This window comes from Solanum lycopersicum, chromosome 2 (assembly GCF_036512215.1).
Source record: "Solanum lycopersicum chromosome 2, SLM_r2.1".
NCBI classification, from domain to species: Eukaryota; Viridiplantae; Streptophyta; class Magnoliopsida; order Solanales; family Solanaceae; genus Solanum; species Solanum lycopersicum.
The window spans coordinates 51,467,684-51,480,759 of NC_090801.1; the positions used below are offsets into that span (position 1 = coordinate 51,467,684).

The window sequence follows — 13,076 nt, forward strand, 5'->3', positions numbered from 1 at the left end:
CGAATGTACGCCCCTACTTAAAACTCAATTATAAGATTACTTGACTAAATTCATCATATTTACAAAAGGGGTGGTGAAAATATTTTATATTTTCTAATTTTACTTTAAAAATTTAACTCCTCACTCAACTTTGAGAAATCATCACCCCTCCCTCCCTCCCTCCCGCTTTCTTAATTGACTTTTAAAAAATGTCTATCCTACTTACATTATCAACATAGATAATAGAGAATAAGAGATAAACATAATTAAATAAATATGTTTTTAAAACTTGACTTCAACTGTCATTCACGTTCGGCGTGTATAAATGAACATTTAAAATTATATAAAGTAATAAGTAAACACGTTTGTTATACATGACAATTAACATGACACTCGAGCTGTAATGAACTGTTTCCGTCGTTATAAAAAAATCAAAGGGGGAAATTTTTTAATCGAAAAACTTTTTGATAGTAACTCGAAATTTTTCAACCTAATCCAGATTTGGATGAAATCAAAGTCAGTGAGGTCTAGGAAAATGTGGTTACAAATGGAAGATTTAATCATGAACTTGACCATATGAGTAGATAACTAAGACATTAAAAAAATTGTACGACTTTACGGAATCAAATTTGGACGAATAGCTTTTTCAAAACTAATCTTAGCGTGAAAGCATATTTCTTGAGTGTCATGGGATGAAGGTATGTTGTGAAATGGGTATTTGTTCAAATTTGAAAAGGAAAATTGATTTTTAAACGAAAGTTGGGGAATGTTAATAATTTTCACCCTCACCAAAGTCACTTAATTGGAGACAAAATATAACTATCGGACTCAAATCATTCTATAAATTTGTGCAAATTTCATCCCAGGCGTCTAAAGTAAAGTTGGGCTATAAATTGCTAATTCTATGCAGCAGTTGTGCCGTTATGTCAATTCTTGTCTCCTTCAGCCCATGAAGCCCATTGCAAAATAATAAGTTACCATAAAAATCGGGAATTACATAGTTTTAAATTTTTTAATATAAAATTACAATCTATTCCTTTTTAGTTTGTAATTATATTAATCTCTTAAAAAATAACATAAATTGGATTTGTAAATATGTAGCTCGGATACATATGACATAAACACAATACATAATATGCAACTTGAATATATTAAAAATTAGCTCGCATACATTAAAAGCTAGTCCATACTATAAAATACATCAAATACATAATATGTAGCTCAGATACATTAATATTGACTTAAATGTATAAATATATTGTTACACGTAGTGGCTTAACTTGACGTAGCTTAAATTGTTGCATCGTGTAATTGGCTCTATAATATAAATAATTGATATGTTTTGTCATGTTGATATAATTATTTTTGACCGACCAAAAAAAAATGTATAAGTTGTCCATATAAATATAGTTGATTACATCTATAGATTCACCCTAATAAAGTACTCCCTAATGTCCTCATTATTGAAGTAGAAGTACCCTATTATGATTCATTAGAGATGATAAAAATAGCTTATGAAATCATAAATTATTTAAATTTGAATCTACTATTAATCCACTTATTGATCAGATTAATTCATTATATAAAGTAATTCACTAAAATAATATATTTTTCTAAAATTTTACAAAACTAGTATAAACGTATTTCACAGTAACGTTTTAGGGTATATTTTATTTTTTAAAAGTTGACGGCGTTAAATTGATATACGTTATTCACAGTAACGTTTTACTCCTAGTAACGTTTTAGGAGTAAACGTTATTCAAAATAATATTTTAGGAGTAAAAATGTTACTTATAGTAAAACGTATATCAACCTAACGCTGTTAGTTTTTAAAAAATGAAATATAACGTAAAACGTTACTGTGAAATACGTTTATACTAGTTGTGTAAAAAATTTAAAAAATATATTATTTCGATAAATTATTTTATATAATGGCTTAGTTTGGTCAAAAATTCTAAATTAGTTCACGCTAATTCATCAAATTTATACGGTGTCTAAACAAATTGATCCACGAGAAATTTTTTCAAAATATATTTTTCTTTATTTGATATGTCATATTAACAATATATAAAGAAAAAAAAATTACTAGCTACTTAAAATATTACGAAAGAACAAAATAAAATAATGAAAACTTAGTAATAGTTGGACGAATTAGATTTTGACTCACTTTTAAATCTATTTTAGCTTAAATAACTTTTAAAAAAAGTTAATAACACTCACATATTTATTAACCCAATTCATTCTAATCCACTGAATTCAACCCAAGCGGCGTTTGACACCTATATTGATTACTTAGCATTTTCAAGTCAATAGTGAAAATAACAAAACAAAAAAAAAAACACCCATTTCGAAATGTAACTTATTTTTTTCTGTTACAATTTTACGTAAAAAAAAAGGGGGGCCATAAATAGTAAGAAAATTAAAGTTTTGGAGAAATAATTTGAATTCGTAACACCCCTAAAACATTGTAAATTAAGCATAGCATACTAATATCATAATATGTTTTTTTTTTGGTGGATAAAATAATAAACTCAATAAATCATTCACAAAGAGAACCTTCCATAATTTATAAATACAAAATTATTCATAATAGAATAATACAATAAAAATTCAAAAAATAATTAAAGCACATGTCCCACACCAAAGTCAAAATCCAAAGCGCCGCGTTAGACTAAAGTATAGTCATATACGAAAATATTTCTGTATTTAAATACTCCTATCTCACACCATATTTTCATCATCAATAATTAATCTTTCAATTTAATTAAGTTCCCCAAAAAAAAAATATCTCCAAATTCCTCCATGGCTGAATCTAGAGATCAAATTCGCCCTCTAGCACCTGCATCCCACCGTATATACGTAAAAAACGAACAAGGAATTAATTCAACATCCGTATCTAGTATAGAGTTATAAAAAAACAACGTCGTAGAAGATGCATCAAATGTTATAGTTGTTGTGGTATCACAACAATAATCATAGTTGTAATCGTCATAATTCTTGCATTCAAGGTGAAAAAACCTACTATAAGAATGAATTCAATTAAATTCAATGGGTTGATATACAAATGAATTGTAGTATGCTACTTGTTTTACCAACGCAAGATGTTAAGGATATGGATTGCAAAAGGAAAATTTCTCTCTAGTTTAGTCGCGTTACTAATCTTTTGGAATTTAAAAGGAGTGATTTTAATATGATATATATTATGTGTAGGATATGTTGAAGGTATATTCGATTGGAAGTCACTTTGAATAGAACTTGTGATATGACAATTCGAATTATATACGGTAGTTCATGTTTCGTTGAGATTATTTGTGGTATGTAAAGACTTGTATGGCATAGTTCAATAGCCCTTTAATTTGTTTGGAAGTAATTTGTGTTTAGTGTATAGTGTGGAAGATTATGTAAGGAAAAGGTTGTTTTTGGTTTACTTTGTACTGGGATTAATTAATCATTTTCGTTTCATTTAGAGAATGAGTATACGTGTCTGCTCATTGTATGGATGATATAAAATTTAATACTTTGATAACTAAAATAACTAATAAAATATAACATGCACTTAATTATAATAAAAAAATGTATATATTATGTACTTAGTAATACATTTATTGCAGTAAAATACAACACAACTTTTAATGTGTGTATATATATATTATGTTGACGTTTTTTTTGAAGGATACACATCAAATACTTCAAATAATTTTAGGTGTTTGCACTTTATTTTTTTTTATGTCGTTCGAATAAAAAGCTAAGGTAATAATTTATTAATCCTAACATTTCATATTGAAATATTTGATATCGTAAGATTAAATAACATGTTGGCATATTTTATATATGTTTTAATCAAAATATTATTTGTTATATTAAATTTTGAGTAATAATATAATTAAGAAATTGACATAAAATGTAAAAATAATCATAAGTAATATAACCATCATATTAGATTTACTCAATTTAATGTTGTTATGTAATATTGTGAACAGTCTTAAATTTGTTAAAGGACTTATGATTATGATATTGTTTAAAGTAATATCATGATAAACATAATGTATTGCCTTCTATGTTTATGATAGTAATAGGTTTATCATTTTATAATGTTTGTTATGACAATTTTTCATTCATCTTTTGCTAAGATTGAAAATTTGTAAAATAATACTCCAATAATAAGAGATATGAATTAATATAGTGAACAAAATTGTGAAAATCTCACCTTTTGAATTCGACAACATAAACACGAAAAAATGTAAAGATTAGCACTTGAATTAAAAAAAAAAAAACCCCTTAACTTTATTCTATTAGTTGATTTTAACTTTACCGTTAAAATGAAATTAATTTTACCCCTACCGTTACTAATTTCTTTATATATACCCCTTATTTAACGAAAATTCCAAATTAACCCGAATTTCTTAATCGGGAAATGGATTTTTAAGAAATTCGGGTTAATTTGAATTGATTTGGACTTTTCATTAAATAAAGGGTATATATAATGAAATTAGTAACGACAGAGGTAAAATTAACTTCATTTTCACGGTAAAGTTAAAATCAACTATTAAAATAAAGTTGAGGGGTATTTTGACCCTTTTCCCTTTATATATTACATAATAGAACAAGAGAGTGAAGGAGTACTGAGTAGGATTATACAAAATTAACAGTTTAACGAATTTAATGAAAAAGCCACTTTACAGCCACTTTACCTACTTTTATCAAAATATTCAACCTACTTTTATCAAAATATTCAATTTATCAAAACATCTCTAAATTTTGGTTTCAGAGCATCTAAAAGACCTTATATGAAAAAAGATTATTATTTTAGAAAAATATTTGCTGAACGTATATATATATATGAAGCAACAATTTTTTTTAAAGAAAAAAAAGAAGAAGAAGTTAGTATACACCCAATTAAAACAAGACATGTGGCATTTGGATACTAATCCAATTTCTATTGTCCCCGACCAAAACCCTCCTCTGTAAGTGCTAAACCCTGCCTCCATTGCAGTCCGCTATTTCTGTTTTTTTGAGGTTCGTTTTTTTTGCTTTCTTCTTCTTTAAGCATCAAACCCTTTTGTATATACAGTCGACTGAGTATGTCCATCATATAATTTCACCCACTACTTTCTTGATTTTGTAGCAAATTCATATAATCATAGCCTACAAGCTGTTTTAATTCAGACCATAGTTGGTTTCAAGTTAAGATTAAAAAAGAGGGTGGTAATTGTCATAAAGAATTTATATATAGTCCAACCCCAACTCCTAATTGATTACTGGTAGGGTTGCTCTTTTTCCCAATTTGGAGTGAATGAATTCATGTCATTGGGGTTGAAAGGAAAGGGCTTGAGAAAGAAAAGGTTACTTTTCTTGTTTGTAAAGCAAAGTGGAGGTCGAATATTAGGGTACAAGCTTAGTAGGGGTAGAGTTTTGTTTTGTCTTCTGAAAGTTTAAGCTTGTTAGTATCCATCCTAGTACTAGTCGTACACTTGTAGTTCTTGCCATATGTAGGTATCTTTTCTTTCTTGTAGACTTAGCACTGCTTTTCTAATTAATTACTATGCTTTATTCATTGCTTTCTTCTTCCTTTACTATGGTTTGATGCCCTTGAGCGAGGTAAACAGTCTCTCTACCTTCATGAGCTAAATGCAAGGTCTGCGTATATTGACCCCACTTAGTGGAATTTCACTAATATGTTGTTGTTGTAAAGCAAAGTAATCGACTTTATGGTTGTATTCATGAATTTCTCTGCATTCTCTTGTATGAAAAGTTACGATAGTCAATCCCGACTATTTTGTGATTAAGGAATATTGATTAGTAGCAGGGATGCTGTTCTATTTTTTCAATTGGGAGTAAATGAATGACAAGGTTGGCCAAGTTGCTTGTGTCTCTTATTTTGCATATCTAATTCAGTAGGTGTTTTCTTTCTATAGGTCAAAAGAAAAAGGAATAAGAATGTGTCTTTTTGTAGCAAAATAACAGACTATGTATGCTAGGTTTATGGATTTCTCTGTATTACTTGCAGTTGAGTTATAAAAAGTGGAAGAAAATGATAAAAAGGCGGTTTTACAAGCTTGAACATGGTGATAGAGATGCTCCTTCGCAGTCCTCTTCATCCTCCGACTCTGAATTTGAGGCAGAGGAAACAGAAGACGAACAGGAGGAGGAGGAAGAGGAAGAGGAAGAGCAGGATGACAGTGACGTAAAGGAAGAGGATGATGGTGTTGCTCGTCTGACAGGGGGAAATGAATCTTCTTCGGGTATGTTTAACCTGATGATCTGCATTTGCTCCTTGCCTGTATTGTTTGCTGACAGTTTATTGCTTAGAGGTATTTCAAGAAATGGGAATTCCCTGAAGCTTTTGTTTGAGATCTTGATTAGGGAAACTTTGTTGGGTATCTTTAGACAATTCTTGATTTTAGACTCTATTCAACATGCCTAAGTTACAGTCTCTATTAGGTTATAAATTTTCCCACAGACTGTGAAAGGGATTCCAATCTTTCATAAGCCCATTCTCGAACCCATAAGTCTACATTGAGGTTCACTTGTGAGAATCCAAATGGGGTTACATGTGGGAGGATGTCGAGTTATAAATGTCGATATGCATTGTAAAAGGGATTCCAATGGAGTTTGGGTGTTGGGCCACTCCATAATTCAATCACTATCTCCTCATGGTACAGCTGATAACAGATTTTCTCCTCCTCGTATTCATTTGCTGCAGGATATGAGAGTGAAGATAGCTCTTTCAATGAAGTTAATCTTGACTCATCAGGTTGGCTTTACTCTATTGTCCCGAATTTTGCTAGTTGAGTCTTATGGGAGTTTTATGCTTGAAAATTCTACTTCTGTATACTAAAGTATTTGTGTTGGCACTAATCCACATACGAGGAAGGTATATTATAAAGAATAAAAGTGGAAGCTGCCATATTTCCCCATTCCTTATCTGTAGGATCAACTTTGTACACACTGCTTCTGAATGCTTACTGTTTGTTACTCGGGTAATCATTTGATTGGGGAAGATTAACAATTTGACACGTTACACTGTGAACGTGGATTTACATCTACCCAGGGACTAAGGTGAAATTCCGTCACTCCATGTCTAACTTATTGGGAGCTGCAGCCCTACGAATTCATTCCTAGTCTGGAAGCTACAGTTTTTGAGCTGTAATATGGAACTTGAAGTTTCTGCTCAATATATGTATTAGAAATTCCATGAAATCAGAGATGTCAGTTCTTTTCTTTTGATTGATAATTCTTCATGGAGAGATGACCATATATTAAGATTTGGCTTTAGTGTTCATCATAGCCATTCTCTTCCTCTGGAGTTTAAGGCTTCTTGTTGATAATTTTGGAAACTGAAAGATCTTTCTGAACTATGATTTCCTTATCGTAATTTATATGTTAAGCTAAGTGTTCAATTCTAAGTCTTCTCTAAATTACCACTGATAGGTCTTCCAACGAGTGATGAAGATGTTACAACTCTAAAGGACACCAAGTTTGATGGTGAAAGTTATTTGTCTGAGAAGGTCGTTGCAGAATCAGATCTTAAGCAGAATAATTCTATACCCGAAGAGGATGAGATTCCAAGTGATGCTTCAGATTATGTCTTGAAATGTAAATCAGTTTATAAGTGCAGGCTGTGTCCTAGAATCGTCTGCTTGACTGTTCAGACTCTAATTGCTCATCTTAAATCCAAAGTAAGCATTCAGTATCATTGTTTTCATTTTCCAGTTGTGACTGAATTTACTTCTTCAGATCATATTCCACGTAAATGTGGTAGTGCTAAACTACATCCCCGTTACTAGTGCATGGCCTGCTACCTGCAATCTTGCTCTTTCCATGTTAAAGAATCTTAAATGCACGGTAACTTATGCACATGATTTGGACCTGCTGTGACTGATCTAACCTAAGTATCCGTATTTCTTACAGAGGCATGCCCGCTCTGTAAAGTTGTTGAAAGAAGGGAGGCTTAAACTTATGCTTAATGAAGACGGAAAAATTGAGGGAGAAATTCATCCTGAGGTGGAGGATAGCCCAGTTAGAGAACAGGTTTGTCCATTTTCATTTGACTGCATGAAGATTTTTTTTGACTTAGTGAAAAAGCCTGATATCATCACAAGTTGCTTACAATCATAATTTATGAATAATAATAGAATCCCTCAGCATCAAAGAAGAAAAGCAAAGGACTGAAAAGGCAACTTAGGGAGAAGAAGTATAAGGTACACGCTAAGTTCTGGCCCTGGCAGCCCATATGATTACTCGTGGTAAAAGTATAATACCTTGTTAAGTGAAATAAGAATTTTCAAATTTATTGCAGAATAAGGAAAACTTTCTGCCCGTGGAGAACACTGTAGAGTCGAGAAGGAACCGTTCCAGGAAGAGGCAGAAAAACAAGTGAAAAACACAGTTAGATCTCGCTATATATGCATTGAGCAGGAATCTTTGCTACAAGAAGTTAGAAGCAAAAGGAACTCTATGTCTGATAGGGTCTGGAATTAGTAGTTTGCCCAAAATCTCGAATTTCTTTTTTCAATTTTTGATCTGAGAAAGCAATTTTGTACTTGGATGTTGGATCTAAAGCTTTGTTTTTCTAGTTAGTGCATGGCAAAGATATGACATGCATTTCAAAACCTTTTGTCGAATCTGTTCTGTAAAATGAAGTGAAATTTCTAATTTATATTTCTGTGAAGATGTTATGACTACATAGACAGAAACAACCTTTCTTCAACTGCTAAGGTATGCTTGCTGTGTTATTGTTAAGATTTTTTGTTTGTTGGGTCTATCGCGTGATATTTGCTTGTAGAAATTGAGGGATTCCGCTAGACTACCTCTTTCATTGCCTTCAAAATCATGTAAGACCCGTCCTATTTACCAAGTGGTAGAGTGCAATGGAAACACCACCATATTACCATATGCTCATGTTGTTGTGATTTGGCAATATCTTGCTTCTAATTTGTTTAAGTCATCAAACTGAGTATACATCAGTAAGGGAAAACGGTTCTAATTTGTATCATTGTGCATCAGAACAAAAGAAAATGTAATGGCACCATAAATGGTGCAGTTCATCATAAATTAGCACCATCAAGGAAATGTGATTCAGCAAGCTGCCAGCAAAAAATATGATAAATGCATAAAAATATTCCCCGTCTGTCTAAAACCTCACGATTCTATTAGTTTACAGAACTAAAATCAACAATTTTCTGAACTCACATTTTGGAGCATACTGTAAAGCTAAAGATGGTGCCATATAAGTAGAGATTTCGACACCATTCCTCCAAACAACCACATTATCAGCCACAAAATGCAACTAGTGTTCATACGCAGTTCCATATAGCTCCACTGAGATAGATGAAGACATCACCAAAAGAGGATAACGATCATGTATTAGGATTGAGGATGAGATGTTGGCCCAACAGAACGATGTCAAACTAAAAGGTTAGGAGTTGCGCAAAAGATTAACATCCTTCCACAGTTAGGCCCCACCCTCATCTGATCCATTCCTAGTTGAAGGTAGTCACTCTTCATAACCATCTGCTTCAGCCGTATTATCATCAGGTGGAGGGGCAGCGGCTTGCTCTCCAGTCTCGCTGTTTTCGGGGTGAAAATTGATAGGGAACTTTGTTACTCTAGGTTTGTCTGTTAGTATGTTCCTTTGAAGCATGTCAATTTTAACCATTTGGGAAGGTTGTTGTCTCAAATTCTCATCATTGTAATCATTGTTCACATAGTAGCCAATTCGTACAAACTCTTGACCCACATAGGAACAGGTCAAAAGGAGCACAGTGACACCAAGTATATCTTCAGCACGAATTTTGGCAGGATCTGGAGGGTCCGCCTAGTATTAGAACAAGGAAAACATTACACAAATCCAATCAGCAGAAAGACAGTAGACATAGTAAAACTTAATTAACTTGATAAGCCGCGACATGATACCTGCAATACAAAGCGGAAACCTCCAACATTGACAGGACCAACAAACACACTTTCTAGTAATTGGTCATACGTGTCATCCTCAGCAGATCCAACATAGATGAGTTTCCATTCCAAATCTGCATGTACATTAAGACAAAAGAAACTAAGTAAAGCTGTTCAATAAACAAACATACAAATACTTCCTATTTTAAAAGAAAAGAGCAACATGTCTTTAGTTGCTTAAATTCAGATACACTCTAGAACAACATCTCGCAGAAAGAAGGTCAATCTGGTGGGAGCATTCCTGTGTTACTGTCAAAGAATGGACCTATGTATCTTTACTAGGAAGCATTTACAGTTCAAATATGATTCTTTAGAATTCTAGTCCCAAAAAGAGAAAATGAACAAAAAAATACTACCTTTTCTTTAGCAAGTCGCCATTAAGGATTACACAATTATCACTTAAGGCCTCAGAATTCACTGGGGTAGTCATTGGTTCTGAATTTCATTCAGTTTGTGTCATACCACATGAAAGAAACAATCTGAATTTCCAAGGTATGCATATGAAGTAAAAACTCCATAATAGCAGTTAACTGTTCCTCGAAACAATCTTTTGTTTGTCATAAGTAGCGTGTCCTTGAAGAAGAACAAATGAAGAAGGATCTTTTTCCAGTTACTTCTCAAAACTCACAGAAGTATTCATATTGTCAACAAACACGACAGTTAATTGAGAAAACCTCGCCTCTAGAAAATTTAGAATCAGTAAGCACTTCAGGTGGAATAGAAGTTTCCCTACCAATTGCTAAACTATTAAGTACATTGCCTTCCAAAGCCAACATCTTAAAGAGTTTATATAGTTAAGACACATGACCAAAGACAAAATACAGAGATAAGTTCATTGATTCTATGCTTTACCCTGCAGAAACGAAAGAGGAGCATAGGATGCTGGTACTAAACAGTGTCAAGAGTTTTTCAGCAGTAGTAGTACTGTAAGTACTCTTGATCAATGTGAAATCTTTACTATAAACCAACTTAAAATGCTCTTGTGTTACATGTAAATGGTCTAAGTTAGATCATCTAGCAAAGGGAGTAATTGCAAACAAAATAAAATGCAGATGCACGCAAGAAGCAGTATAGGCTTCAGAAATCAAAATGTGAACAATATTCTACAACAGATAACTAAGATAACTGAACTGCACAGAAAACTTCCAATTAATTGGTTTACGCAACTGCTTTATTCAGCAACCATAAGGATGCATGGAAAGTGAGGCATAAGATTAAGGTGCAACCTTATAGGAAATGGAAGAGGAAATATCCGCTGAAATCATGTAATACATTTTATATCTATTCTTGTAATAATTTAGCATGTCTTTCTAGTAAAATTCATGAAACTATGACCTTCAGGAAATCTACAGCACAGTGTAGAGGCAGATCCATGCTTTAAACTTGATATGTTAGACCCTTAAAGTTTCTTCAAACTTATCATTTTACTTCTGAACCATGGGTTGGGTTCAAATCTATTTTGGTGAGATATTAGGGAGTTTTCTATGTGACTTGGCGCTCCACATCGAAAAACTGGGTTAAAATGAACCTGTTGCCTAAGAGTTATATCGGCCACGGCGCATGTGTTCCTCTATCCAACTGGCTACTGATTAATAACCTGAAAAAAATACTTACCGCAAGCCCACTTCCATTCCATGAGTAACACTAAGTTATTCTCAGGACTCCTGATTTTTTACTAATTGTGGCACAATCCTCAGAGTTATTAAAGGCGAAAAGTGCAAAAAAAAAGCTCTTAAGATCCTTTGGACAAATACCTATGATATATGATGACTGCTAGCTTAATTTAACGTTATCTCATTAATATAAGTCATATATAGTACTGTATAGAATCCTTTACAAGCTCTCCAATAAAGTAAAAAAAGTTAACACACTATAGGGACAATAACCATTTCATATCTACTTTTGGAATATTAGAAAAAACAGAAATTTAGGATGTACAAATCTAAAGTTCTCCATTCTCAGCTATATTAACCTAGAAACAACTCATTTCTTTCAATTATCAACTGAGTCCATAACAATGTAACAAAATTGAGAGTCAGATTTCTGAATACAAAAGGCAATAACTAGCCACTAGGTCTTCGAGATTATACCAGCACAGACAGGAGTAAATTATAGCACAAAAGGATTTATGAAAAAAAGTTCAATAGATAGTAAACAATTCATTGATGATTAACTAAGACATTGCAAAACTACTTCCGTTTATGACTAAAAACAAAACCCTAACCATGTCTGCGAGAGGATATAATCAAATAAAAAAAACCATACTAATACAGACGAATTGCAAGATTCTAACGGAAAAAATGAAGTAAGAGAGATTAGATCACCTTCTTTGAGAGCATTAACGCAGTCATAAGTGATTTCAAACTTCAGTGGCGAAAGGAACGATGACGGATTATTTAGCACGGTGATGTTTGTAACATTCACAGCGCTCATGATTGCCTTATTCGGGTGGCTGACTCGAGTTAATTAGTGGTCTAAAGTCAAAAATAAATATGAATTTTAGAAAAATATTTAAAATGTTTTTAAATTTAATGTAAATTATTAATTTTGGAATTTAGATTTTTATTTGGATGGTTTAATTCATTATATTGTATAACATAAAGAGAAAATGATTAAATAAGCCTCCATCTATTATCGAATTTTCAACTGCGCACTTATACTTTATGAAAGTCATATTACTCCTTGAATTTAAAATATAAATTATTATCTCCCTAAAAAGTCACAATCATATTTATATTGATAAGTGCAATTCACGTGTTTGACACGTTTAATTTTATTTTATTTTTTAAATTTTATTGTTCTTTTTAACTGTTTATTTTATTTTTTCTCTTTTTCCTTGCACTTCCTCTTCTTGTTCTTCCTCTTCCATTCTTCAATTCCATCTTACCATAGAGCCACAAGTAGAAAGCTTGAGAAGTGAAAAAAATTATGGTGGTAATTATACGAATGACAACTCTCCTCGACAATTTTGCAAAAGCAAGAGTTGAATAAGAGGAATGATCTAAAATTAAATTATTGGTCAAAATCTTTTTCTGTGAAGATATTTTGAGAATTTTTTTAAGAGATTCCTAACATTATTAAGTTGTTTGAATGAATTTTGTTAACTGGAAAAAAATTGTTACAATAGCTTCAAAATGATA

The 13,076-nt window shown here is 32.1% G+C and overlaps 2 protein-coding genes across 11 annotated transcripts; one reads left to right on the plus strand and one right to left on the minus strand.

Annotated features, from left to right (window-relative positions):
• The first annotated feature begins 4,799 nt into the window (after nucleotides 1-4,799).
• On the plus strand, nucleotides 4,800-8,650 carry LOC101254758 (rRNA-processing protein EBP2). Of its 10 annotated transcripts, none has more exons than XM_004233435.5 (7): nucleotides 4,800-4,995; nucleotides 5,987-6,221; nucleotides 6,683-6,733; nucleotides 7,411-7,658; nucleotides 7,891-8,010; nucleotides 8,115-8,180; nucleotides 8,279-8,650. In XM_004233435.5, exons 2-7 carry the CDS (start codon nucleotides 6,011-6,013, stop codon nucleotides 8,357-8,359), a joined length of 777 nt encoding a protein of 258 aa, XP_004233483.1. In that variant the 5' UTR covers nucleotides 4,800-4,995; nucleotides 5,987-6,010; the 3' UTR covers nucleotides 8,360-8,650. The 10 variants fall into 10 exon arrangements, with proteins under 10 accessions (XP_004233483.1, XP_010317185.1, XP_069149495.1 ...); XM_010318883.4 differs by having other exon boundaries at nucleotides 4,842-4,943; XM_004233436.5 differs by having other exon boundaries at nucleotides 4,906-5,472.
• A 403-nt stretch (nucleotides 8,651-9,053) lies between these two features.
• Nucleotides 9,054-12,569, minus strand: LOC101254449 (probable histone chaperone ASF1A). Its single transcript, XM_004233434.5, has 3 exons — nucleotides 12,261-12,569; nucleotides 9,895-10,010; nucleotides 9,054-9,796 (listed from the first exon to the last, which is right to left on the minus strand). The coding sequence occupies exons 1-3, from the start codon at nucleotides 12,367-12,369 to the stop codon at nucleotides 9,476-9,478; spliced, it is 546 nt and encodes a 181-aa protein (XP_004233482.1). The 5' UTR covers nucleotides 12,370-12,569; the 3' UTR covers nucleotides 9,054-9,475.
• Between the last annotated feature and the right edge of the window lie 507 nt (nucleotides 12,570-13,076).